The sequence below is a fragment of the Meriones unguiculatus genome, chromosome 5 (assembly GCF_030254825.1).
Source record: "Meriones unguiculatus strain TT.TT164.6M chromosome 5, Bangor_MerUng_6.1, whole genome shotgun sequence".
NCBI classification, from domain to species: Eukaryota; Metazoa; Chordata; class Mammalia; order Rodentia; family Muridae; genus Meriones; species Meriones unguiculatus.
In genome coordinates this window covers 113,824,142-113,851,256 of record NC_083353.1, presented here as the reverse complement: position 1 = coordinate 113,851,256, position 27,115 = coordinate 113,824,142, and the positions used below count along the sequence as shown (strand labels likewise).

The following is a 27,115-nucleotide window of genomic DNA, read 5'->3' as shown; positions in this document are numbered from 1 at the left end:
GGATCTGAACTCCGCGCACAGGAATGGCGCGTCCGGAAGTCCCGCCTCTTCTGGAAGGAGGCCATCCTGGAGAGGCTTCGGTAGTTCAGGACCACGGGTATCGCCATTTCCAAGCGCCCTCTTTCAAAATGGCAGCTAGAAGGAAGTTTGCAGTGAGGGCGGACGCGAAGTTCTTACTTAAGGACCTCAGCGCCATTTCCGGTCTGCTTACAAGATGGCTGCGCCCAGTGGCGATTTCCAACCTCGTGAGCGGCGTTTTGCAGTGCAGGAACAGGACTGGGAAACTGAGCCGCCTAAGAGGCCCCGGCTTGGGGCAGGAAGCAGGAGCGGAGGCCGTAGGCTCATTGTGGTGCTGGAAGGGGCCAGTCTGGAGACAGTCAAGGTAGCTTGGACAGAGAGTGTGGAAGTAGTAAATTGATTAGATCTTGGGGGGACCAGGGATACAGAATGAGTGGAAAACTGAGCAGTAAAATTTCTTTTGAAGGATGAACTGCTTTTGTAGGATATTGGCATCCTGGGTTGGATGCTCTTGACTCTCATTCCCATAGTTAGAAAACCTGTTTCCCCCTCCCCCCCATCTATTTTCACTAACTGATCAATTAATCAGATTTCTGATTTTCTGAAGTAATTGATATTTCCAGCCTAACTGCAGGCTTTATGTATTTCTAAGCGGTTGCCTATCATCATCGTTATTGTTTAAATATTTATTTTTTTAAATGTGCATTGGTGTTTTGCCTGTATGTATGTCTCTGTAAGATGCTAGATTCCCCTGGAACTGGAGTTAAAGACAGTTGTGAGCTGCTCTGTGGGTACTGAGAATTGAACCCCGTTCCTCTGGGAGAGCAGCCAGTGCTCTTAATTGCTGAGCTCTTAACTGCTTAATCTATCCAGCCCCTATTATTATTATTATTCTTCCACTGATATCTGCTTATCTCTACCTTCTTAGTGCTGGATTAAAGGCATGCACCACTACACCTAGCTGCCTATTAACCCTTGAGTGTTGATTTTGACATTATCAGACTAGCAATCCCAGAATAACTTGCAAGTGTGAAAACCTTCTTTGTATCAGTGTTTGAGAACGCAGATACACTGGCTTGCTTCCTATATGCCAGTTGTGACATAGGCAGATCAGTTCACTTAACTGAAATGGTGGAAGGAGTAAAGGAGTTACTATATTTGTTTAGAATAATGTCTAGTACTTGAAATAAATTAATATTACTTATTCCAGGTTATTTATTGAGACATCAAAAAGGCTATGGCCAATTAAAATTCCTAGAGCAAGACTAGAGAGATGGCTTGGTTAACAGCACTTGCTCTTGCAGAGGAGTTCTCAAATCTAGTTTTGGTTCCTAGCACCCACACTATGGCACCCAGTTTTCTGTAAGTCCAGGTCCAGGGGATCTGATAAACTCTTGGCCTTCATAGGCACTGCACCCAGGTGGCACATACATAACAGGCAAGCAATACACCCATACATATAAAGTTATAAAAAATATAGGGTCTGGAGAGATGGCTCAGCTGGGCCCAGGTTCAATTCCCAGCACCCACATGACAGTTGACATCTGTCTGTAACTCCTATTCCAGGGTATCCAACACCTTCACAGACATACATGCAGGCAAAACACCAGTGTACATAAAAATAAATTAAAAAAAAAATAGCTGTGTGCAGTGGCACACACCTGTAATCCCAGTACTCAGGGAGGCAGAGATAGGTAGGTCTCCATAGTTCGAGGCCAGCCTGGTCTACAAAATGAGTCCAGGACAGTCAAGGCTATACAGAGAAACTTTTTCTTGAATAAAACTAAAATTAAAAAATGTTTGTGTGAATATATACGTATTTATACATATATTTGTATACACATCATATATAACATATAGTGCATATACACATACATATATTCTAGCACCTGCCTTTCATCCCAGCACTTGGGAGGCAGAGTCAGGCAGATCAAGGTAAGCCTTGAGTTCAAGGCCAGCTAGGTCTGCATAATGAGTTCCAGGACAGCCAGGTCTCTATGAATTTGTCTCAACAAATATACACACACAAATATGTATTAAAAATTATTTGCTGGGCATGGTAGTGCACACCTTTGATCCCAGCACTTGGGAGGCAGAGGCAGGTGGAACTCTTGAGTTTGAGGCCAGCCTGGTCTACAGAGTGAGTTCCAGGACAGCCAGGGCTATAGGGAAAACCCTGTGTCAAAAAAACAAAAAAAGAAAAATGGGGTGAAGGGGAGAGGAAAAAAAAAAAAGGAAAGAAAAATTCTTGGAGCATATATATTCCAGAATTTTAGCCCAGGTTATCATCAGTGGTATTTCAAAGCTGATCAAAAGATAGCTGGTTGAGATTTTCATCAGACTATATTATCTTTCCTTTTTTTCCCCGTCAGTACTGGGGATTAAATAAGTATTCTATCACTGAGCTACATCCCCAGCCTCTTTTTACTTTAATTTTGATATTCAGGGTCTGTCTTTGTTGTCAAGGCTGTCCTTGGCTTCCTCTGTAGCTCAGGTTGACCTTGAATTGATACTCTACCTCCTGGGTGGCTGGGATCACAGGTCTCCAGTCAGTCCCAGCTCTAGTGTTCTGTCTTCTTTGTCCTGGCTCTGGTTGTTTTGGCCAGTCTTACTTGGGTCCACTCTGCATTATTCTTACACTCTGCCTCCTTTAATTTCTTTTGAAAACTTTGTATGTGTGGGGTCTTGTCTGCATATGTGTGTTTCTGCACTGTGTGCATGCCCGATACCCAGGGAGGCTAGAAGAAGTTGTTAGATCCCGTGGGATCAGAGTTACAGGTGTTTGGGAGCCACAGTGTGGAATCTTGGGAATGTACTGAGGTGCTCTGGAAGAGCCGCCTGTGCTGTGCTGACCATTGAACCATCTTTCCAGCCCATTAAGTTCTCTTATCCCTTAAGGCCATTGAATATTATTAACTGCAAGCCCTCCTTAGAGTGTTTTTGTATTGCTAGCCACTACTTGTTTGTTCATTATTTTCTGAGACAGGGTCTTATCGCACAATCTAGGCTTGTCTAGTACTTGCCATCCTTCTGCCTTTCCCTTAGCCTCCTGAGTGCTGGAATTGTGTTGAATATCTGTTGCTGTTCTGTTTACTCACCCTATACGTCATACTGGCTTGGCACTTGGTGGCCTCCTAAAGGTGTGAGCCCCCACATCCAACTTGGGATGCTGCTTCCGAGACACTGGTTGTCCCGGAACTCACTTTGTAGACCAGGCTGGCCTCAAACTCACAGAGATCCACCTGCCTCTGCCTCCCGAGCACCGGGATTAAAGGCATGGGCCACCATGCCCTATCGATAAAGAACTCTTATCTCAGAAAATAAGAGAGTAATGGACACCAGACATCAGCCTCACATGAAAGCACATGCTCGTGCGCGCGCGCACACACACCGCGCACACACACAATTGTACCTATACATGCACGCTACACGCGCACACAGGAATGCACACACACAAGCCGATGTAGACATATAGAGAGGTGACAATGGTATGACTTCCTGTATGCTTCCTGCTCATCTATTAACCATTTCCTGTTCATCATAGTTTGTAGAATCATGTGATGTTTTACTGTTTCTATAAGATATCAAAACTTCTATATTAATAATTTCCAATAACTGTTAGTAATAGTTTTCATTCTGGTCATTCTAGAGTGTGGTTTTCAGATCAGTACACATATTCCTGTTTCACAAACCGTCATCACTATTATTGTTCACCATTACTGTTGTTTTCTGTTGTGGTTCTGGGCTGGGCATGGTGGTGCGCACTTTTAATTGGAGGATTTGGGAGGCAGAGGCAGGTGGATCTCTGAGTTCAAGGCCAGCCTGGTTTACAAATCGAGTCCTCCTGGACAGCCAGTGCTGTTACACAGAGAATCTCCAAAACTCCAAAAACCTGGGTCTGGAGAGATGGCTTAGTGGTTAAGAGCACTTGTTCTTGCAGAGGACTCAAGTTCAGTTCTGAGCACCCATATGATGGCTCATGATCATATGTCAGTTGAGTTCAACAGGATCTGATGCCTTCCTTTCATCTCTGCAGGCACCAGGCATATATGTGGTGCATATGTATACATGCAGGCCAAACACTCAGACATGTAAAATTAAGTAACTCTTAAAAAAAAAATAAAGAGCACAAAACCTCCAGTTTTATACTACTAATGGGTTGAAATTGGATCATTAAAAAGCTCATTTTCTCTTATGATTAAGGGTGTCCTAAGGACTTAGTTTTTTGATCATTTGCTTTATTCTGACATTCTTTTTTTAAGATTTATTTTTGTTTATGTGTATGTGTGTTATACCTGCATGAGTGTATATGTATCAAGAATTCAGGTGTCTGAGCAGGTCAGAATTCTCCTGGAGCTGGAGTTACAGTTGTGAGCCACCATGTGGGTGCCGGGAACTGAACCTGGTCCTCTGAAGAGCAGTCTGTGCTCCTAACTGCCGAGTCATCTCTCCGGCCCCTACTCCATTTATATGGGGCTGGAGAGATATGATGGCTCAGAGGAAGAGCACTGGCTGTTCTTCCAGAGGACCAGGTCCAGTTGCCAGCCACCTGCATGGTAGCTCACAGCTGTAACTCCAGCTCCAGAGATCTTTTAGCTGCCACCGGCACTGCATGCATTTGGTCAGACATACATGCAGGCGCATATGCCCATAAGATTAAATAAAGGTATTTATTTGTGACTGTGTGTGTGTGTGTGTACCGTGTGTCTGGATGCCCTTGGCAGCCAGTTTTCAGATCCCCTAGAGATGGAGTTCTAGACCACCTGACATGGGTGCTGGGAAATCAAGTCTGGGTCCTCTGCAAGAGTAGTATCTCTCTCTTTTTCTGAGACAGGGCTTCTCTGTGTAGCCTTGACTGTTTTGGACTCACTTTGTAGACCAGGCTGTCCTTGAACTCACAGAGACCCGCCTGCCTCTGCCTCCTGAGTGCTGGGATCACAGGCATGTGCTACTGGGCCCTGGCTGAGTAATCTCTTAACCACTGTGCCATTTCTTGAGCTTCTTGATATTCTTGTTTCAGCTGTTTGGTTAATCCCAAAATTTACATCCCCCAAATATCTTGAAGTGCTACTGTCACTTTGTCTCTAGACATAAAAAGTTCTAGTGATACACAAAACAGACTTTGAAAACCTGTGTGCACATAACACTATCGTTTTACACTTAAAAATGTTCCTAGCATATGTGTTCATTCAACCTGAGGCGGCAGGGGTGGGTTCTCTCCTACCACGTGCATTCTGGGGACTGATGTCAGGTCAGGCTTGGCAGCTAGTGCCTTTACCTGCTGACCTACCTCTGAGGCCATGTTTATAGACTTCTGTGTGTGCTGTGTGTACTTGGGTATGGGTGTGCAGGTCAAAGGACAGCTTGTTGGTTCCCTCCTTTCTCCATAAGTCATGGGAATTGAACTCTAATGTCCCTTGAGATCTGAAGTTGCAAACGAGTTATTTCAGGGTGCAGCCCTGAGCACACCTCACTTGCCGTTTATGGAATACATAACCCTGTCAGAGTACTTCTCAGATGTCGAGTTCTTCTGACACTAGATCTTTGGCTCTTTGCTTATGAGGATTCTTAGGTTAGAAGGCAATTTCATAGATAATCCTAGTCCTCTAGTGCCCCCCTTTTTATTCCGACTGACTGTTCATGTCTTCATTTTGTAGTACTGGGGAATAATCCCTCTGCCACCGAGTTGCACAGTCCACCTGCTTTTTCTCAGTGGTTTGCTTATGCCAAATTCCTTTGTTTGAGGCAGGTTCTTGCTGTTTCCTAGAATGGCATTTCCTTAGCATACTGCTCTTGTGACTAGTCTTGTTCATGACCCCCTATCTGATTTGAGAACTTCTGTGACCTTGCTTGATAGTTGTAGACCTTAAAAACTAAATGTGCTGACTTGTGCCCTCCTTTTTTGCTGTAAGGTAGTTATTCTATGTGTAAATGTGGTCTTATGGTAATCCCCTGAAAAGCTTTCTGGCCCCCACTTAGTGTTTCTGGCTTAGGTGTCAAGTGGGCTTGCATTTGTTGTGATGTTTGTTCAGGCATTGCTGTCATCATGTTCTGTTCTTCAGGTAGGGAAAACTTACGAGCTACTCAACTGTGACAAGCACAAGTCCATGTTATTGAAGAATGGACGGGACCCAGGGGAAGTCAGACCAGACATCACCCACCAGGTATTTGTGGGGGCAGAGCTAGTGACTCTGAAGGCAGCAGGTGCTGTTTGTCAGGCTTCACTGTGCTTGTTCTCTCTCTGTCTCTCAGAGCTTACTGATGCTGATGGACAGCCCCCTGAACAGAGCTGGATTGCTACAGGTTTATATCCACACACAGAAGAATGTGCTGATTGAAGTGAACCCCCAGACTCGGATTCCTAGAACCTTTGACCGCTTTTGTGGCCTCATGGGTGAGAAACCTTAGGACCTTTAGGTTCTGAATGAACTGGCAAAGTGAAGAGAGGAAAAGTGATTCTCAACATACCCAGTCCTTCAGTGGTAGGGAGTAACCGCCAGGACAGACTCCTGGTGTTGCTTCGTGTTCACAGAAATTCAGTTCCCCTGTTCTCTTATGTTTCTGTGTGAGGGCAAGGCTGTCTTGATCTTGTCAGTGGTATCAGTGATGTACTCGACAGGGTTCCTGTGAGGCATCTTAGAGAATAGTGTGATCTAAAGGACACAGAGCCCAGTTTCCTCAGGGGTTGTTCTGCTTAGGTCACTGGGCAGAAGAATGTTGTCTCTTCTTACTACTGAAGTCCTTTATCCCCCTTTAGTTCAGCTTTTACACAAACTCAGCGTCCGAGCAGCTGACGGCCCTCAGAAGCTTTTGAAGGTGAGCTGGTGAGACCTGTTGGTGGGCCCTGGGGCCAGTTCTGAGGCTGACTTTTCTTTCTGTCTTTAGGTAATTAAGAACCCAGTGTCTGACCACTTTCCCGTTGGCTGTATGAAGATTGGCACTTCCTTTTCTGTCACAGATGTCAGTGATGTGCGAGACTTGGTGCCCAGTAGTGACCCAGTTGTTTTCGTGGTGGGGGCGTTTGCCCACGGCAAGGTACAGTCTGGGCTCTGTGCGTAGTTCTTCATGGCAGGGTTCCAGGAGCTGATAGCATCTTGAAAATCTCTGTTCTTGCAAACTGGAAGTGCAGGGCATGAAACAAGTGGGAGCTGCACTCCCGCCTCAGCGTGCATTCTCTGAGGACTCTGCCATGTCTTTAGCAGTTTTGTAGGATCTGATAATGAATCACACGCTGCTCAGAGATGAGCTCTCCCATGCTTTTCTGCCCTCGAAGTCTGAACCTGGCACAGGGTGAGGGTGGCCTGAGCAAATCCTTCTCTTCTCAGGTCAGTGTGGAGTACACAGAAAAGATGGTGTCCATCAGCAACTACCCGCTCTCTGCTGCCCTCACCTGTGCTAAACTTACCACAGCCTTTGAGGAAGTTTGGGGCGTCATTTGAGAAGAGCAGAGCCTGGTTCTCAAAGAGGACTCTTGAGTCTGTTGGCTCCTAAGCTGTGCTGGAAGATAATCTTCTGTAGCAAGACGGCCGAGCAGGGAGCCCACACTGTATATTAGTTATTTGTTTTTTTCCTATAAAGACTGTTTTGTTTTCAAACCTGATTGTTTTGAGTTCTTAAACTCAGCAGTACATGGTAGTGTAAACTGTCCCCCTTAGACTCTGGTGTTGCAGACTTTGAAGGTTCCTGATTTCCTAGATTCCTGTGCTCTCAAGGAGAGGCCCTGATGACCTCAGCTTTAGCAAGCACAGAGCACATGTATGAAAGAAAGCAGTCTGGGATGCTAGCAGTGAAAAACTGAATAAACAGAAGTGACTTTATCTGGTAATAGTTCCAAGATAGAAAAAGTGGAGCAGGCAGGGCCTTGTACCCTTCCCTCCCCCCCATAGGGGGGGTGGTGGTATCGGCACATATACAATCGTAGTAGATTGGCAGAAGAAAAACAACAGATTCCTGGCTAGAGGGAAGAGATAAGGCAACGTGCATGGGGGAGTCCAGGGGTGCAGCCCCTCTGCTCCTCCCACAAGAGCTTCCCCTTTGGCCTGGTGAAGACTTGGCTGTGGCAGAGGCGCAGCTGGGGGCGCGGACTTCCAGCTCCTGGCGTCTCTGCTCTGGGGTGAGGAGTGCTGTGAGAAGGGAGACAAGTAGTTTCTGCACCAGTCCAGCTCTCGGCCACCTACAAGGCAAGCGTGTGCTTAGAAGGCTGGCCAGAGCAGCACCCCACAACGCAATGCACCCCACAACCCCGAGGGCCAGGCTACGTTGAAATCCACCTGAATTTCCAGTGCCATTTCTTCCCCTCGACTGTGGTTCTAGCCCATAACCTGTAGCTATTTACTCACCAGGGAAAGAGATCATTCCCTTTTCTTTAACTTTTCTTTTCTTGGCACCATTGCTTTGTGAATATAAGGCAACACGAATAGTAGGCTCAAGAAGAAGACGTGCCCGAGGAAATAGACGGATCTGTACACCTGTGGAGAGGCAGAGACCACTGAAACAGATGTAAGGCGCAGGTTATCTCATGCTATTGAGGCTGTAGTGACCCCCCGGCAGCCCAGCAAGCAGGGCTTCATTACCTTCAGCCATTTGTCCCATGTGAAGAGGCAGAAAGCGGTCATGGAGTAACCCATGAAAAGCCAGTGGATGGTCTGTTGCACCAGGTAGTAGAAGGGCTGCAGGGCAGTGATGGAGGCCAGGTTGCTCAGGGTCGGGCTCTCCTGGATTAGGCTGGTGACCTGGGGAGGAAGGAGAGGCCATCAGTGTTGTCCTCCTCCCCATTCCCCCTTTCCTACCACCTTTGAGCCATACCTGCTTTTCCACAATCACAATGAGGAACTCCATTTGGAAGCAAATCAGGTATCCTGAGTGCAGGCCGTGCCAGAGGGCCAAGAACAGCAAGGAGAGACCTTGTGAGAGTTCTTTATTTCCAAGAAACTTGAGGCGTTTGAAGATGTAACTAGAGAAGAGGGTGGGTAAGGATGAATCTCACACTTGACTCCTGCTTCTGGGTCTCTGCCCTGAGGAGTGGAGTGCTGACTGGCTCCCACTTGTGGCCACTGAGGGTACAGGATGCAGCGCTAATAGGACGGCTTGAGAGGGAGGAAAACTGTCGGAGTTCAGACACAACAGAGACTCCAGGCTTAGATGGGTAAGTGGCTCAGCAGCCTGCCTCCGCAGGCAGAAAGTACCTGCTGAGTGTCTGGCAGCAAAGGTGCTATGGTGCGAGGATACGTTCTCAGGCTGCTTACGTGCCAGCCTTGTAAACAGCACACGAGGGTGACCTAGACAATGGCAAGACGGGGCTTGCAGCCAAGGCTTGAGGCTCTTTTACAGATTGTGTGTGTGTGTGTGTGTGTGTGTGTGTGTGGTGGTGAGAACAAAAGCTTAGAGTGATGAGGAGGAAACAGACAGAGGTGACGGAACATTCTTGCCCTCAAATGTAGTGCAGGAGGAGCCCGGGCCTCAGTGCTTACCGGGATACCCAGGCATTGGTATTGATGTTGAAAGAGGCAATGGTGCCATTGAAGCGAGGAGTTGTTTCAAAGAGCCACACTTTCATGTTGGCACAGGCATCCCATTTCGCGGTCCCATCTTCTTTAAAGCCATTAAAGCCCAGCCCCGACAAAATGCACACTCCTTCCTGAGGAGAGGGACGCCTTAGGGTTCTTGCCACTCCGCCCTCCCAGCCTCCCCAGCTTGTCTAAATGACTTTCCTACTTACCGTGACCAGCCAACAGGTGACGTATTTGTACAGCACAAACTTGCCCCAGACTAGCATGTACATGCAGCGGAACCAGAATGGGTGGTTCTTGAGAAGAGAACACACAAGCATTAGGGATGCACACGGGCATGGCACGAGTCTCTAGACGTTATTCTCAAACTTGTAGCTGGCTCCTTCCCTCCTATCAATTCCTGATGTTGCAGGTGCCATGACAGTGCAGCCTTACTCGTCTGTAACCAGCCAAGAGGTGCCAACATCCATCTACCTCCTCCTTTGCAAAGTCTGTGCGTCTGTACGGTTAATCCAGAGGGGCCCTGCATATCCACAGTCTGTGTTAATTTTCAGAGGAGTCTGCCCAGAATGGCTATGAAACCACTGTAAGCTTTTCAGCGGGACTGGAGCAAAAGCCAGCTTTCTCTTCCCTCTTGAATCATGAACTAATTCATGAGTGATTCCCTAATTCACTCAGTTAAAAGAAGCAGGCTTCAGCGGGCTTCAGAGCCACAGTTCCTGCACTCCAAGAAGTCACCTACCTGGCACAAAGCAAGGAAAGCTGTTTTTTTTGTTTGTTTGTTTTTGGGGGGTGTCAGGGAGTGCTAAAATGTACCTGGCCCTGTTCTGCACCCAAGATTTGTTCGTGCAGGTGATGGTCTGAGTGGCACATGCCACTTCTCATAGACCAGAACAAAATCCACATGCATCTGTAGATTGCACGGCCTACTTCTCTGTCATCTGTAGGGCTCTTTGCTTATCTCTGAGATAGCAGCACACTGCTGACAGCCACTCACATCATAGTCTTCAGTGAGGAGATAGTCTTCTGTGATGTGAGGGCTCAGCACGGTGTAGCCCACCAGGTAGACCAGGCCCAGACTCAGGCGCTTGAGAGCAGGGACAGTGCTGGAAAGGAACAAGTAGGGTCAGAGACAGCAGGGCCTCACCCTAACCCTCTGACCTGCAGTCACGGAGAGGAGCGTTTCAGGGTGTGGAGACTGTGTGCAGTGGCACAGGAGGCCTCTGCCTAGAGCTATTTCCCAGAAAGATGGCTCTGTGTGCTTGACTACTTGCAAACTCAAGTTACAGGATCGAGGGCAGGAGGGAGCAGTGTGTGGGAGGCCTTAACCCTCAGCATGCTACTGAGTTCAGAATCTCTCCAGGATTCTCAATCAGTGGTAAGGCTAAAAACCCCACAGTTAGCACATGCCTTTAATCCCAAGGCAGAGGCAGGCAAAGAATCTCTGAGTTCAAGGCCAGCTTGGTCTACAAATTAAGTCCAGGACAGCCAGGTCTGTTACACAGAGAAACTGTCTTGAAAAACTAAACCAACCAACCAACCAACCAACCAACCAACCAACCAACCAACCCAACCCCATGTACAGAAAGAACTAGCAATTTCAACTCATGTTGAAACTCAGGGTACCAAGTTCCTAGTGAGGGAATTGCAGTGGCTTTTGAATTATCTCCTGTTAAGTACATATTTTTGTATATTGAACAGGGTCTCTATATGAGAGGTGGCTTTGAAGAGAGGGGCACAACTGAGGCATAAAAGTGAGTCTTTACATTTGTTTGTACTTCAGGGTCAGCATGAATGGCTGGGGCCGTCTAGGCTGAGGAGCACGTCGACTTGTCCACATGACACTGTGCCGGTCAGGCCGGGGTGCAAGGGTTGGCCTTCAGGGAAGTCACTTCAGAAGTGGCAGTGCTGGGTGGGCTGCGTACACAGAGGTGTTGGCTGGGAGGGGCGGTTACCTGTTTGGCATCCTCCCTGGTGTGTCAGTCAGCTGTCCCTGCACCAGCTTCATGTAGTGGTTCATTGAGAACTGGGGTCCTACCAAGAAGGCTCCATAGAAGTAGGAGAAGCCAGCAACTTCCAGCAGGGAAGGGACACCCCGTATGGCATATTTCTGTTGCTCAGTGGTCAGGGAGTTCTATGCCGGGAGAGAATGCACAGTTCAGGATCGCCTTGACTCAAGAGCCAGTCTGAGGGCTCCCAACCTGTGCCCCACTGCCTGGAGCTCTTTGGTTTGGCTTCTGTTTGGTGGGGGTGAAGGGTGGAAAGTGGCTTCATGTGAGAATGTGTGGGGTAGCTTAGCCAACAGCTGCCCGTGGCTTCGTGACAAATGCCTTGCTGGCACTGGTCTCTGAGCTTTGTGCAAGAGCTGGACCTGGACAAGTCACCCTGGTTCGTCCTTGCTCGGTTGCTATCTGCTTTTAGATAGCTCATGGAGTAGGGGATGAGGCAGAGGCTACGCCCTGGTGGCACAGCCGGTCTTTTGGTAACAGGTTTTCTCCTTCCCCCTGGTTAATCCTTAGCCTCTGCCACAGAGTGAGTCCTTACCCAGTCTTTGCCTCCATCGTAGTAGTCAATACACAGACCTAAGCAAAGAGAGAAGGGGAGGGGAAGGTAGACATGAGGATGTGCTCTGCTGGTGGACTGTAGCCAGGAGCGTGACAGGAGCACAGTATGGTTTATTTTGGCGCAGTGGGGGAGACCCAGCTGTAAAGGAGGAAGCAGTACCCTTCCACTTACCAATTAGCTTCAACGTCAGGACACAATGTGGCATTGTCCACTTGATGTCATAGTCACCAGTGGCTGTGTAGTAATATCCAGCAAGAAGGTAGGCCTAGGAGAAGGGGTGTCTTCACCATCATCATACCCTTCTTCCTCCCCCCCATTGGTGGTCTATGGTTTCCCACTCATAATCCTGTCTTAGCCTTCCAAGCCTGTGCCAGCATGCCTGACTTCTTGATTTCCCCCTTTTAGTGAAATCCCTTGTATTCATCTTTCATTTTCCCTTTCTTCTGGTCCCATCACTTAAGGCCTTAAGTAGTTCCTACGAGCCAGGCTTGCTAGTGCAGACCTAGAATCCTGGAACCTGAGACAGACTAAAGCCAGCTTGAGCTACAGAGTTCAAAGGTGCCTCAGCTACATAGTGAGACCCGTCTCAGTAAATAAATAAATCCTACAAATGGGGCATTAACACCTAAGCAAGGAGTGGTTTGCTTAGGGCCTCAGATGGACACTTACGAGCTTAGCTTCCTCAGCGTGTTCTAAGTTGGTTTTCTGCCTTACTTTTGAGTGACTGCCCTCATGGGCAGTTGGGCTAACCACGGTGAGAACCAGGGAGCCCTGCTGACACAGTCCAGAGGCAAGTAACGAGTTACCGCTACAGTCTGCCTAGGGCCTGTGATGAACTGCCCGGCCACAGGCAGGCAGCTGTGTGTTGGCACCCCTGCCTTGCCCCTCCCACACCTGCTGTCAGATGTGACCTGAGCTGCTACGAGAAGAATTTACCATCTGGAAGCAAAGGGTAGTGAGAATGGCAGTGATGGTGCGGCCCGCGAGTCGCAGGATGAGGAACTGAAGCACAACACAGAGCAAGGAGTGGTAGAACTGGTGGCCTGGGTGCAGAGAAGAGAGCAGCGTTTAGGACCTGTGTGCCCATCCTCCTGAGCTTCCCAACCACAAAAAGGAGAACAAAACCAGTGAGCAACGTTGGAGGGTGGGGTGCCATTCAGCCGGTAGAGTGCCTGCCCAGTTCAGTCCCCAGCTATACAGGAACAGGCACAGTGTGCCATGCCTGCCATCCAGAACTTGGGAAGTAGAGGCAGGAGGATCAAGGCTGCCTTCTTCTGTACAGCTCAAGGGCAGCCTGGGCTACACGAGACTGTCTCAAAACAAACAAATATGTGTGGGTGGGTATACCATGGTAAGTGTGGAGGTCAAAGGGCAGTGAGAGGGATTTTGCTACCTTCATCCACCACGTGGGAAGAGCATCAGACTTGGCAGCATGTGTTCTCACCTGCTGAAGCATCCTGACAGCTCCTAAATAACCCTAATTATTATCATTGTTCTTAACTCTGTGACAGGGTCTCACTCTGTCGCCCTGATTAGCCTGGAACTCACTACATAGACCATGCTGGCCCTTCTCTGCCTCCTGAGTGCTAGGATTAAAGGTGTGCGCCACAATGCCTAGCACTAATTTACTCCTTAGCTCGTACATAAAAATATACATGCTTATGGGGTACCAAGTAATGTTTTGATGTTACCTTATTTTGAATTATTTAATACACTGTTTTCAACATGTTTAAAAATATTTGTCGTTATTTCTGTGTGAATATATGTGGGTGTGTGCATGTGTGTGCCCATGTAGCCAGAGGAGGGCATCAGATCCCCTAGAAATGGGGTTACATCTGGTTTTGAGTCACCTGGCATGAGTGTTGGACTGAACTTGGGTCCTCTGGAAGAGAAAACACTTTTAGCTGCTGTGCCACCTTTCCTGACTCTCAAATATTTTTTTTTCATCAGTAGGGGAATGTAAAGGAAAACAATAAAAAATTAAGCATGTTCCTATTGATTCAGTCCTCTTTTTATTTAACATTTTTATTTATGTGTAAGAGCACTCTATTTGCATGCATGTACACCCGCACGCCAGAAGAGGGCATCAGATCCCATTATAGATGGTTGTGAGCCACCATGTGGTTGCAGGAATTAAACTCAGGACATCTGAACGAGCAGCCAGTGCTCTGAACCACTGAGTCATCTCTCCAGCCCTCGATCCTTTTATTGTAAAGATGAAAACGTTTTAAAAACTAAAACTTATTAATCTGTGAGTTTCTTTCAGGGGAATTTTGTTCTGGTCTGTTGCTCCGTAGGTTTCTTATAGCAGTGTCCTTGCTCAATCCACTCACTTACCAAAATTGAAATAAGCAATTGAGAGGCCTGTCAAAGCGTGGAAGAGATGGATGAGGTAGCTGTCCTTGTAGAAAAGGTAATGCCGGTAAAATAGAGCCAACGGATAGCCTAGATGGGAAAAAAATAGAAAGAAGGTTACTTGTGCCTTGTGTCAGAAAAGGGAAAACATAGGATTAAAAGAAACTGATTATTTTGTGTGTGTGATGTATACATGTGTGTACATTTGTGTTACAGTGAACATAGTGCTGGAGCACAACTTTTGTGGAGTCTGCCTTCTCTGTCCACCGTATGTGGGACTCAGGGAGCAAACTTTGGTCTTCAGGCTTACTTTCAAGTGTTCTTTATCCCCTGAATCATCTCACTGGCCCTCCAAAAAATAAATACACTCTATGGATGCTAACAGAGAGGACAAAATAGTGCCCCTACAAAGCAAGGTTTTGTTTTTCTGTTTTTGTAAATGCACAGTTAGAACTGCAAGTATTTTTAAGTAAGGAAGGCAACATAAAACCAAATCCTTTCCTTTATATCTACCAACTGTGGAGGAAATGGTGTAGTGATGAACACTTGCAATCTCAGCACTCAAGATGCTGAGGCAGGAGAATCTTAAAGTCTGAGGCCAGCCTGCACTACACAGTGAGTACCTGGCAGGCCTGAGCTCCATGGCAGATTCTGTTTCAAAAAACCTAACAAGGTCTAGGGAATCTCCCTCAGTCAGTGGAGTGCTTGCCAGTATTCTAGAAGCCCTGGCTTTGATCCCCAGTACCACATGAAACCGGACACAGTGGTATACACTTGTAATCCCAGCACTTGGGAGGTGCAATCAGGAGGATCAGAAGTCCAAGGTTACCGTCTATATACAAAACGAGGCCAGCAGGTGATGCACAGGACCCTGTATCAAGCAAAACAACTACTGCTAGGACGTTTTCTCTTCACAGTATAATAATAAATAAAGACACAAGTCTTGGCATGGTGGCACAGGCCTCTAGTCTTATCATTTGAGAAGCCAAGAAAAGAGATCTTGAGTTTGAGGCCAGACAAGCACCTATGTAGAAAGAAACCTGCGTAAACAAAGCAGATGCAAACAAAACAAAAACCCAAAGAAAAGAAAACATTCACTGTGCTCAGAAACGGTGCTTTACTCTTTGTGATCCATCCCGTGAGGACAGCAACCTCAGATTTCTGAGAAGTGAGATGTCTTCCAAACTTAGTTCAGGGCATGATCCAAGGGCCATGAGCAAACTCTTTGGGGAGCTCGGGGCCACTGAGGTCTACATGGCCAAGCGTTGCTCACTTAATCAGAAAGGGCCAGTGCATTTGGTATCCCTGAGTCAAAAACAGCACAGGCAGAGGCTTTGGCTCAGACTCAACGCTCTATTAGTGTCGAGTGTCACATGCCTGCACTTGGGTACGTGTGGAGAGCCAGTCTTCCTCTTGGCTTTCTGGAAGGAAGCCTTACCTATCCTGTCACTGTAGTGGTTTTGAGCTGGTCCTGGTTTATAGTGGCTGTGTTTCTTGCTCTTAAAATATAAAACATAGGGTGAGGGAGATGGCTGAACTGGTAAGGGCACTTGCCACCAAGCCTGAGAGTGTGATCTCTGAGGCCTACATGGTGGAAAGGGAACAAACTCCTGCCAGCTGTCCTCTGGCCTGCACAGGCATGTGTGGCCGCGTGCACACACAAATAATCAAATGTAATAAAGGAATTAAAATACAAAATGCAGTTAGTTTATCAAGCTTTGAGCTTGTAGTAATTGCTTTTTATTGTTGTTGGTTGTTTTTTGAGACAGGGTTTCTCTGTGTAGCCCTGACTATCTTAGAACTCACTTTGTAGACCAGGTTGGCCTTGAACTCACAGAAATATCTACCTGCCTCTGCCTCCTGACTGCTGGCATTAAAGGCATGCACCACAACAGCCTGGTGGTAATGGCAATATATTTTTTATACTTTGTTTATTTATATTTTATGTATGAGTGCTCTGCATGTATGCCTGCTGGGAGTTGAACTCAGGACCTCTGGAAGAGAAGCCAGTGCTCTTAACCACGGAGCCATCCCTCCAGCATCCGGTAACTGCAGTATTTTTAAAGAGCATCAATCCGGGAAAGAAGCTGCTTGGTTATGTTTTCATTTGCAGTATAAGTGGCTGAATGAACCTAGAGCCTCACACATGCTCGAAAAATACTACAGCACTGAGTTATAACCCAGTCCTGTTTTTACATTTCATTGTTCTGAGACTGGGTCTCAGAAAGCTGCCCAAATTGACCCTAAGTCTCTACAGCTTAGATAGGCTTTGACCTTGTAAGCCTTAGCCCCAGAGCGGCTTCACCACCACTAGTTGTCTTTTTTTTTGGACAGTCTCTATGTAGCTCTGGCTTCGAACTCACAAAGATACTCCTGCCTCTGCCTCCAAAGTGCTGGAATTAAAGGCGGCGCCACCATGCCTGGCTCCGGGTAGTTGTGTTTATACAGCCTAGGCTAGCCTGGAGCTCACTTTCTCGCTTTGATTTCCTGGAACCACATAAACCAGACGTGGTGGTACATACATTGCAGCACTTAGGATGCGGAGATAGGAGGGTCAGGAATTCAAGGACATTTCTGGCTATTCAGCAAGTTCAAGGCCAGTCTGTGCTGCATGGAATGTGCCCCTCCCCCAACAAACAAACAACACTTTAAACTTTAAAAATGTATTTACTTGGGGGCTGGAGAGATGGCTCAGTGGTTAAGAGCACTGTCTGCTCTTTGAAAGGACCCGGGTTCAATTCCCAGCACCCACATGGTAGCACACAACTGTCTGTATCACCAATTCCAAGGAGATCTGACACCTTCACATTAATGTACATAAAATAAAATTAAATAAAATTATTAAAAAAAGGTATTTACTTGTGTGTGTATGCATGCTACGTATGGGCGTGAGTGCCACAGTGAGTGTGTGGCGGTCAGATGGCTGCTCTGTGGAAACCGCTCTCTTCCACCATTACACAGATCCTCAGGGTTGCACTCATGCAGGAGGCTGAGCCAGGAGATTTTAGTTGTCAGGGAGTGCTCGGAAATCCTGGATACGGAGGATTTATCTTTCTGAGTACTAAAACCTTTAATCATGTGGGATGTCCTACAACTAAAGAACATAATTACTCTGCCCCCTACAGTTGAGAATTTAAAATTTTCTTCTTTTTTAAAGCTAGCACTTCATGTATCCCAGGCTGCCCAAGTTTGCTCTGTTGCCTTGAATTCCTAATCCTCTGCCTCCACCTCCTGACTGCCAGGATCACCACCATGCCTGGATCACACCCAGGGCTTGTATTCTCTCCAGCCCTAATTTAGCACTTCTTGATATTTCAGAGTTGAGTCATGGTGACTCCTTGGCCTCTGGGGTGTGAGAAGCTGCCTGGACTCTACAGGACTTACACTGTCCTGAATCCTGAGTTCTTGTATCCACTTCTTACAGTTTTTCCTGTCCTTTCCCTGGCTATTCTAGGATCGATAGTTACTTCTTGAGCCTTCTACAGGGCTGCCAAGAATAGTTCCTCTCTGTATTTCTAACTCTCCACAGAATTTAGAACGTATAATTTTGTAAGACCAAGAAAAGATGCATGACAAGAGCCAGGGTCCTGGCTGTGTTCTTGCAGATTTAGCATACAGGCCTGTAGCTCTGGTTCTGGCTGCTTCAGGGGCCCTGTCTGCTCCCTCCTGGTTTGGGAACTTTGGAGGACTGCAGGTTGTTCAGTCCCACACAGGTCAAACTGAGAGAGTGTCAAGAAGGAACGGAGCAAGCCCGTTTACCAAGAACACTGAGACCACACTCAGAAGGGCACAGTCTGAGGAAGCCGCTGAAGGAAACGGGATGAAATGTGCCGGTTGAGTTGCTGTGACAACCCAGGCCTGTGGTGGGTATGTAAACAACGAACCTTGCCCTTGGCTGCTGCCCAGCTCAGCATGCTTCGGAGCCTAGTGGCTAGGTCAACCCTTCCCAGAGGAGCTGTTTTTAGGGAGAGTGGTATCCTGCAAGCTGCTTCCCAGTCTTAACTCCTTCTTTGTGGGAACTGGTGCTTGCCAGAGTGGCAACCCTCACCTGCGAATGTCAGAAGCATCAAGCATCTCGCACCCACTTGCCCAGCCGTCTAACTGCCAAGGGTGTGTACTTTGAAAAGGCGCTACAATTCTGTGAGCAGCTAGGCTTCAGTACCACCTTGCTAAAATCCTGAGGGTGAGCCCCGAGAATGGAATGCTCGGCTCAACAGATCACTGTCTTTCTTCAGTCGCACCAAACAGGTTGTAATGCTGTCGACCCAGGGAGTCTGAGAACCGTGGCCGTGCCCAGTCCTCCTCCTTTGTGATCGTTAGAGGAGGTCCTCAGCAGGCCAAGGGAAAGGGGAGTAAAGTCCAGGATGTGCTTGGGCTGTGACAGGCCGCAGCTCCGCACAGGGTATGAGGGTACAGCATGTGAACAGCACTGGGAGGCGGATTCCCTGTGGTCTGTGTGCTTCAGACTGAGCTGTGTCGAGACCAGGGATGTCACACTGTGGGTGCTTCCTTAGCTCCTTCTTTCCTGCACACTCAGACAGTTACTTATTAACCTTAAAGTTGCAAGGCTTCACTTGAAGAAAACAGAAGTGAACTGTTTCCATTAAAATCTGATGCATTTTGTCTTTCGTCCCTGTGGCCATTTGTGAACTCTGCAGGATTATGATATGGCTCCATTTGGTCAGTAGATCACATGACCTAGGTCAAGGAAAATAAGCTGTGTTTCTCAAGTGTGAGGAGGAAGGTGAAACTCCAAGTGCTGCTGGGCCAGCTGTTAATATCAATTTTACAGAACATCCCCCAACCCCCGGGGTCATCAACCTAGGGCCTCCCTCCCTCATTCTAGGCAAGTGCTGTATTACCCCACATCCACACTGTCTCCTAAAACACCCAAACTTGTTTCTCTGTTTCTGCTATATTGCCTCTGTGGAAACTCCTCAATGCTCACTCAACTTAATATGAACTTTTCCTATTTTAGTCCCATATCCCCTGGCTCCTCCCTGGATATTTTTAGTGTGATATTTCATACTATCTCAAATGCCATATAACTAAACCACTCTTTTCTTTTTTTTTTTTCCTTTTTTTTTATACAGGGTTTCTCTTTGTGTCCTTGGCTGTCATAGACTTGCTTTGTAGACTAGGCTGGCCTCGAACTCACAGCGATCCCCCTGCCTCCCTGAGTGCTGGGATTACAGGCATGTGGCACCAGCCTGGCTTTACCTTATTTTATTTTTTAAAAAGATGATTTATTTTCTATAGTGAGTGTATTGCCTACATGTATGTATGTGTAGCATGTATCTGCTTGGTGCTCACGAAGGCCAGAAGAATGTCGATCCCCTGGAAACAGAGTCACAGACAGTTGTAAACTGCCATGTGAGTGCCAGGAATCAAACCCTCGAAAGAGCAACAAGGGCTTTTAACAGCTGATTCATCTCTGCAGCCCCTGTGTAAGGCATGTGTGCTATGCATTTTCAGCCCTATATCTCACCCTTAAGCCCTGGCAATGGCCTCCTACTGGGAACTGCTTACAGCCACACACTACAGCAATTCTGCATCACAGAAACCCTCCTTCAAAACCGCGGACACAGAAGCAGTCAATTTGCTGTGAGTTCCAGGTCAGCAGGGGATACACAGGGAGACCCTGTCTCAAAAACAGAAGTAGCAACAAAACAAAAACTCCCAGGCCCCAGCGATACCAAGGGCTCCCAGCCACCCACTAGCCAGCGCCGCAATTCCTAACTCTCAGCACTGTTTCTATGTGGGGAGTGGGGTGGGACCTATGGCTTCTTCCGCATGCCAGGCAAGTGCTCTAGCCCTGAGTGATGGCTCTAGTCTCTTCTTTTGTTATCTGTGTGTGTTGTATGCGGGCCCCATGATGTGTGTGAGTGCGGGCACATGTGGCGGCCAAGAACATCTGTGTGTAATCAGTTCTCCTCTTCTACCTTTATGTGGGTTCTGGGACTCAAGCTCAGGTCGCCAGGCTTACGCTGCAAGTACCTGTACCTGCTAAGCCACTACACCAGCCTTCTGTTTGTTCATTTTGTTTTTTGAGACAGGGCTTCTCTGTGTGTAGCTTTGGCTGTCCTGGAACTCACAGAGATCCACCTGCCTCTGCCTCTTTGGAGCCATCACGCCCAGCTACACCAGCCATTAAAAAAATAAATAAATAAATAAATAAATAAACAGATGAAAAAATTTGAGACAAGTCCTCACTGAGTTATCTAGGCTATCCTTGAACTTGTGATCCTCCTGCCTCAGCCTTCCACATAGCTGGGATTTCAGGTCTCTGCCATTAAAGCCTCAGATCAAAACAATTATTATTATTTTTTTTTTGGTACATTCTGTGCTAGCTAGTTCTGTGCTGGCTATGTCAACTTAACACAAGCTAGTCATCAGAGTAAGGGGGCCTCAGTTGAGAGAACACCCATATAAGATCAGACTAGAGGCGAGTCCATAGGGTATTTTGTTTTGTTTTCTTCAAGACAGGGTTTCCTCTGTGTGGCCTTGGCTGTCCTGGAACTCAGAGATCTCCTGCCTCTGCCTTCCAGAGTGCTGGGACCACAGGCGTGTTCTACAGTGCGTGGTAGCACTTTCTTACCTAGTGATTGACTTGGTGGAGGCCAGCCTGTTGTGGGTGGTGCTACCCCTTGCCTGGTGGACCTGAGTTCTCTAAGAAACCCGGCTGAGCAAGCCATGGGGAACAAGCCAGTGAGGAGAAGCCCTGTGTGGCCTCTGCATCAGCTTCTGCCTCTAGGATTCTGTCCTGTTTCAGTTCCTGCTCTGACTTCCTTTGATGATGGAGTGTAGGCAAATAAACCCTTTCCTCCCCCAGCTGCTTTGATCATGGTGTTTCATCATAGCAATGACAACCCTGGGTTGCATCTATGTGCTGCATGTGTAGAGGTCAGAGGACAGCTTGTGGGAGTTGTGCTCTCCCTCCAGTACGTGGGGCCCAGGGACTGACTCAGGTGGTGCTAAGTGCATTACCCACTGGGCCACCATGCCGGCCCCAAGACCTCAGATTTAAGGACTGTTTTCTAAACTGCATTTTTAGTGTCCCCCTCCCCCCTTATTTTGCTTCACCGAACACAGGCCTGTCTGGTTTCACTCACACCAACATGCTCTAGGTCTTTTGCAGCTGTGCCCGAGCCCCTGGCAGCTCCTTTGTGTGGAACGGCTCCCCTCAGAATCTCTACCCAGGAAACTCCTGGCCATTCCTCACTATTCAGCGAAGTGTCTCCCTCAGACTATAGTGAACTCATGTCTTAACGTACTATGACGTATGACTTAACTGTCTGGCACACAGAGCTGAGAATCTCATCTGGCAAGTCTGCATGTCCCTGCCTACCTGATAGTGCGCTCTCCCTTTAAAAAGATTTCATGCAAATGAGGGTTTTGCCTGAATGTTTGTGCACCGTGTGTGTGCCTGATGCCTGCAGAGTTCAGAAGAGGACATATGATCCTCTGGAACTGTAGTTAGGGCTGGCTGTGAGCCACCTTGTGAGTGCTAGGAACCAAACCTATGCCCTCTGCAAGAGCGGCAAGCCCACTGGACTGCTGAGGCAACCCTCCAGCCCTCTAGACTTTATACTTTGTGTGTTTGGACAACAGTTACTGACCTTCAGTAGCTGTTCCAAACAGTGTCCCATTTTCCTCATACACACACACATACACACTGGGAATAACAGGACCAGATGTACACCAACCACTGCATCTGGCTGTTTACCTGGGTTCAAGGGATGGAGGTCATACAGCAAGGGCTTTATCTTCAGAGCCATCTCCTAGCTCCTTCCTGCAATTTTATTATACCTTTCCCCCTTCCTAGCTACCAGAGTCTGTAGCTGGGGCCTCAAGGTGCGGGGCAAGCACTTTAACAAAGCACTCTTATCACTATTGTGTTGAGTGTGAGTGTGGGCACTTGTGTGCCCAGTGCACACGCAGAGGTCAGAGGCCTCCACTCTCTCCTTCTACTTTGATATAGGTTTTGAGAATTGAACTCAGGTTGTCAGGCTTGTGGGCCGAGTGCTTTTACCCACTGAGTCATCTGGCCAGCACCCCAACAACCCTGTTTTATTTCTGAAACACAGTCCACTATGCTGCCCAGGCTGGCCTTGGACTTATGACCCTGTTGCTTCAGCCTTGGAGTTTCTGAGGTTGCAGATGTGTTTCATGCCTCACATAAGTTAAGGCACTGCACTGGCAGAAGATCTGGGGACACCGGAGTAAAAGAGATTGGTCTGAATGCTTGCCCTGCAGCTTCCCTGTCAGTCCAGGCTGCCTGGAGTCAGTCTTTTTGAGTGAAATGGGTGTTTATTGTAGCTTTGTCACCTCTGCCTAAACAGTGATGTGTCCAGTGATCACAACTAGTTATGTAGAATCCATCCATGTGCTGATATTTACCCACAGATGCTTTCTCTAGCTTAGACCCCTCTCCTGATTCCCACATTTGATACCTGCTTGACATCTTGTATGGGTGCCTGCCCAAGGGACAGCTTGAAACTACCAGGTGCAAGCTAAGTTGCTGCATGGCAAAAGCTGCCCCTCTCGGGGCCTCCCTTGTTTCATTTGATCTCGATTAAAAGCCAGGCGTGATGCACACCTATAATCCCAACACTCAGGGAAGCAGAGGCAGACGGATCTCTGTGAGTTCAAGGCCAGCCTGGTCTACAAAGTGAGTCCAGGATAGCCAAGGCTACACAGAGAAACCCTGTTTTGAACCTCCACTCCCAACTCCCCCACAAAACAAAACAAACAAAAATGGTACACCACCATGCCTGGCCCCTTCCACATTCCTGACTGCAACTTACTTTCCTGTTTGTCAGAACTAGTACCCTGCCCACCATCATTGTTAGCTTCCTTCCTTTTCACAATCAGTAAATTCTGTAGGTCCTACCTTCAAAGTAGCAGGACCTCGCTCACCCTTCTTCATCTTTACTGCTTCCCCTGGTCAGCTCTCCATTATAATCATAGGCATCTCCTGACTGGTCTCCCCGTGTTCTTGACTCCCATTGCAGCATCCAGCAGTTCAATTCTGTGTCAGGCAGTACAGTCTTATGCTTGAAACCCTCTGAAGGCCAATCTCAGGGCAAAGGCTCATGTCCAAGCAGAACAGGCAGTACCTGGTCACCCTCTCTGCCCCACTTTTCTCTGATTCATCTTTTCCCCCAGTCTTTGCCTGTCTGCCCTGGATGTAAACTCTCCCTTCCTGGATTGTTCCAAAGGGCAGCCTTAAAGCCTCCACAGCAAGAGTTCTCTTCATGGAACGATCTCTCCATGCGGCTCCTCGAGCACCTCAAATGTTTGGTAAAATGTCACTTTAACAGTGAGGTCTTCCCTGACAGCTTGTTAAGATGCTGCTTCCCCTAACCATCCCAGCAATGCACATGCCACTCCACCTGAGCGCTGTCTAATTTTCCCTTTGGTGGCAACTGCTCTTTAACATACTGCAGATTTTATTTATCAGTCTTTGAAGGAAGAGATTGTTGCCTATTTTGTTCCCTACTGTATAGCTTACTGTTGGATGGTTGAAAACAAACGCTGTATTCTCTGCACAGCAAATAGATAACCATTAGGCATCTATCACGTGGCTAGCATTGCACTAGGCACTAACAGAAATATGGCAGGACTGCTAAGAGCACTTTTACTCTTAAGGAGCCTGCAGCTTGCCCTTTAGCTAGAGATAAAAGAAATGTCAAGTATATGCCCTATGCAAGTGCTAATTGTGGGGAAGTCAATCCTGTAGGGTTTGGAGAAGAGAGACCAGTCGTGGCCAGAGCAGGAGGGGACACAGCACTTCCAGAGAGGAAGAGGTAAAGACATGAAATGGGGAAGTGCATGAAGCATGCACTCATAATCTCACAGACTCCCCAACACAAAACCCAAAAAGACCTTGTTGGGGTACAAGAGCAACTGGAACAAGGGCTGGCACAGGACCTCAGGGCAGAGCTGGTGTCCCTGGGGGCCACCTGGCCACCTTTCACTTCCACACGCCTGCCGCTTTGTGCAAAGAAATCTGGTATCAGGCTTTTTTGTTTGTTTGTTTGTCTGATGAGACAGGGTTTCTCTGTGTAGCCTAGGCTGTCCCGGATTCACCTTGCAGAGCAGGCTGGCCTCAGACTCAGAGATCTGTCTGCCTCTGCCTCCCTCCCTGTGTGCCAAGGAGCTGGCTCTGGAATCACTCTTACAAGGCCAGCCACTGCCCCGGGACGTGGTTGACCCAGCCCAGGGCAACACCGAGGAGAAGGTGGTCAGCTAGCTCACTTTACTGAGTCCTGGAGCTCCTTGCTTGGAGGGGCCTCAAACAGATCTGTCTGTACGCAGCAGACAATGCACGTGAAAACAGTATCAGGACGAGAGCGCTAACAGGCCACTAACAGTCGTGATAATATTCCCTCACCCTTCTGGGGCTGGAAAGATGCCCAGTGGTGAAGGAAACGTGCTTGCTCTTCCTGCAAAGGACCCAGGTTCAGTCCCCAGAACCCACATGGTGGTTCACAACCATTTCTAACTCCAGTTCCAGGACTCTGGTGGCTTCTTCTGGCCTCAGTGGGCACCAGGTATGCACACAGTACACACACATACATGCAGGCAAAACACTTCGCAAAAAAAAAAAAAAAAAAAAATCACTCTTCCTGTGTTTGCTGCGTTATTCTATCTCATAGGATGAAGTGTTCCCTGATCTTTAAAGTTTTTTTTTTTTAATTTTATGATTATTGTGTGTAAACATGTGCATGTGAATGTGTGTTTGTGTGGTGTGTGCTGAGATGGCTGGTGTGCTTGTGTGGTGCTCAGAGGAAAGTTTGTCATTATTTCTCTGCTTCTTCCACTACTTGGACTCCAGGGAGCTCACGAAGGTTTCCAGGCTTGAGCTCTCAAGGGCTTTCATGTGCTGAGCCACCTTGCCAGCCCTTCTACAAATTTAACCTTCATTATTAACTTGCTCCATAGACCAGGCTGGCCTCAAACTCCCAGAGACCTGCTTGCCCCTGCCTCCTGACTGCTGAGATTGAAGCCATCCATGTTAGCTGCCACCTGACGCCTAGCCCTTTTTCTTTTAAAGAGGACGGGGGAATCGTGAGAGAAATGAGAATGGACTCCACAGTGCAGACATTAACGCAGCAGGTTTAGGGAAAGGCACAGGTAGAATCGATTTCTTGAGCTCTCTGTACCCAAGAGTCCCCTGCAGGTCTCAGTACCAATGAGGTACTTGTTCCCTGACTCGAAGCTGCTTATCTCAAGGTCCCCTGTTGCAAGACTTGGAGGTTAAGAAGGTGGTGCCACCCAAGCTGACATGGAGATTGGCTGCTGCGGTGGCATTGTCAGTGACAGATAAAACCAGGAAGAAAGACAAACACAAAGGCGGATCATAAAAAGGGCAGACCAAAGGCTGAATGCTGGCAAATGCTTACATTTAAGGGAGTGGAAGCCAAAGAGCCAGAGAAAAAACAAAACCCACAGAAAAAGAAGGAGGCAATTCCAGGCTACTAGATATGTGAAGGAGGAAGACCACTTCAGGTGGAAAAAAAAGTGTATTCACATCAAATGTTGCAGGTTCCAGCGAGAAGGCTCAGCGGGTAACCTTGAGGACCTGAGTGGGATCCTGGGCCCACATGGAAGGAGAGAGCCAACTCCTATAAGTTGTCCCGAGCTCCACGTGTGCCATGCCACTCGAATGTCCACATATGTCCATGTACACAGCAAATAATAAGATGTAACGAAATTATAGCAACTGGCAAATGTTACCAACGGTGAAAGCCAGTGAGAACTGAATCATTTTTGAGCACCATGATAAGCTCTCAGCAGCAATTTGGGCACAGAACCTGCTGGCCACTGAAGGCAAGTGACAGAGTAGAAAGGCAGACTGCAAATGGAAGGCTACTCCTTTAAGGGCCTGCCAAGGAGGAAATGAAACCAACCTTCCTTCCTTCCTTCCTTCCTTCCTTCCTTCCTTCCTTCCTTCCTTCCTCCCCCCCCCTTCCCCTAAGGGAAGGTTTCTTTGGAACTCATGCTACAGGGTCACACTGGTCTCAAACTCAGATCCACAGCGCTGGGATTAAAGGCTTGCAACCATCACTGCCCGACTGAAAGGAAACTTTCTAAGACAGAAGTTGTATGCTATATGCTTCAAGTAAGAAGAAAAGCAGAGCAGGAAAAGAGTACCTGAGCTACAGGAAGGAGGAAAACCTGACCTTTCCCTGAGACTGGAAAAATCAAGTGGATTGGTGGAAAACTGTGGCTGGACTGTGGCTGGGACAGCAGGACATCCAATAGAAGCACACTCACCTCCAGGGCAGTGGGAGAGGACAGGGCAGGAGAGGCAGCAGCCCTCACGGAGCTGTTTGCCCAGAGCCCATTTCTCTCTTTGGGAAGGGTGCCGGAAACAGAAGCAGGCTATTTCCTCAGCCCTTCCTTCCTTCCTTCCTTCCTTCCTTCCTTCCTTCCTTCCTTCCTTCCTTCCTTCCTCAGAAGCTGATATGGCATAGGGAACCACAACCGAACCAAGTACTGCTGCCAATCACATGTCTGCGGAGCAGCAGGGGAAGCGGCCGAGCAACGCAGCTCACTGGTGACTAGGCTTGATTTATTTACTTACGTGTTTACAGGCAGGGTCTCATGCAGCCCAGGCTGGTCTGGAACTTACCACGTGGCCGAGGATGATTTTGAACTCC

General features: G+C 47.8%; 2 protein-coding genes across 4 annotated transcripts in view; one reads left to right on the top strand and one right to left on the bottom strand.

Moving 5' to 3' along the window:
• The first annotated feature begins 82 nt into the window (after positions 1-82).
• On the top strand, positions 83-7,613 carry Emg1 (EMG1 N1-specific pseudouridine methyltransferase). Of its 2 annotated transcripts, none has more exons than XM_021637033.2 (6): positions 83-382; positions 6,081-6,182; positions 6,271-6,412; positions 6,776-6,834; positions 6,977-7,053; positions 7,344-7,613. In XM_021637033.2, exons 1-6 carry the CDS (start codon positions 215-217, stop codon positions 7,507-7,509), a joined length of 714 nt encoding a protein of 237 aa, XP_021492708.1. In that variant the 5' UTR covers positions 83-214; the 3' UTR covers positions 7,510-7,613. The 2 variants fall into 2 exon arrangements, with proteins under 2 accessions (XP_021492708.1, XP_021492707.1); XM_021637032.2 differs by having other exon boundaries at positions 6,904-7,053.
• A 192-nt stretch (positions 7,614-7,805) lies between these two features.
• Positions 7,806-27,115, bottom strand: part of Lpcat3 (lysophosphatidylcholine acyltransferase 3) — a 37,911-nt gene continuing 18,601 nt past the window's right edge. The window contains exons 2-13 of one of the 2 annotated variants that reach the window (XM_060384190.1): positions 14,430-14,537; positions 13,029-13,135; positions 12,264-12,357; positions 12,072-12,109; positions 11,483-11,661; positions 10,525-10,633; positions 9,737-9,823; positions 9,489-9,655; positions 8,824-8,971; positions 8,592-8,750; positions 8,358-8,486; positions 7,806-8,141 (exon numbers count right to left, since the gene is read on the bottom strand). In XM_060384190.1, the coding sequence (XP_060240173.1) occupies positions 8,370-8,486; positions 8,592-8,750; positions 8,824-8,971; positions 9,489-9,655; positions 9,737-9,823; positions 10,525-10,633; positions 11,483-11,661; positions 12,072-12,109; positions 12,264-12,357; positions 13,029-13,135; positions 14,430-14,537 (1,313 nt within the window). In that variant the 3' untranslated portion in view covers positions 7,806-8,141; positions 8,358-8,369. Of the gene's footprint in view, positions 8,192-8,357; positions 8,487-8,591; positions 8,751-8,823; positions 8,972-9,488; positions 9,656-9,736; positions 9,824-10,524; positions 10,634-11,482; positions 11,662-12,071; positions 12,110-12,263; positions 12,358-13,028; positions 13,136-14,429; positions 14,538-27,115 lie in introns of both variants that reach the window. The other variant, XM_021637029.2, reaches the window with a different exon arrangement.

Coding starts and splice junctions, on each gene's coding strand:
- Emg1 (XM_021637032.2), top strand. CDS start 215: ATGGCTGCGCCCAGTGGCGATTTCCAACCTCGTGAGCGGCGTTTTGCA. Junction 6,183..6,270: donor GACCAGACATCACCCACCAG/GTATTTGTGGGG, acceptor TCTGTCTCTCAG/AGCTTACTGATGCTGATGGA. Junction 7,054..7,343: donor GGGCGTTTGCCCACGGCAAG/GTACAGTCTGGG, acceptor TTCTCTTCTCAG/GTCAGTGTGGAGTACACAGA.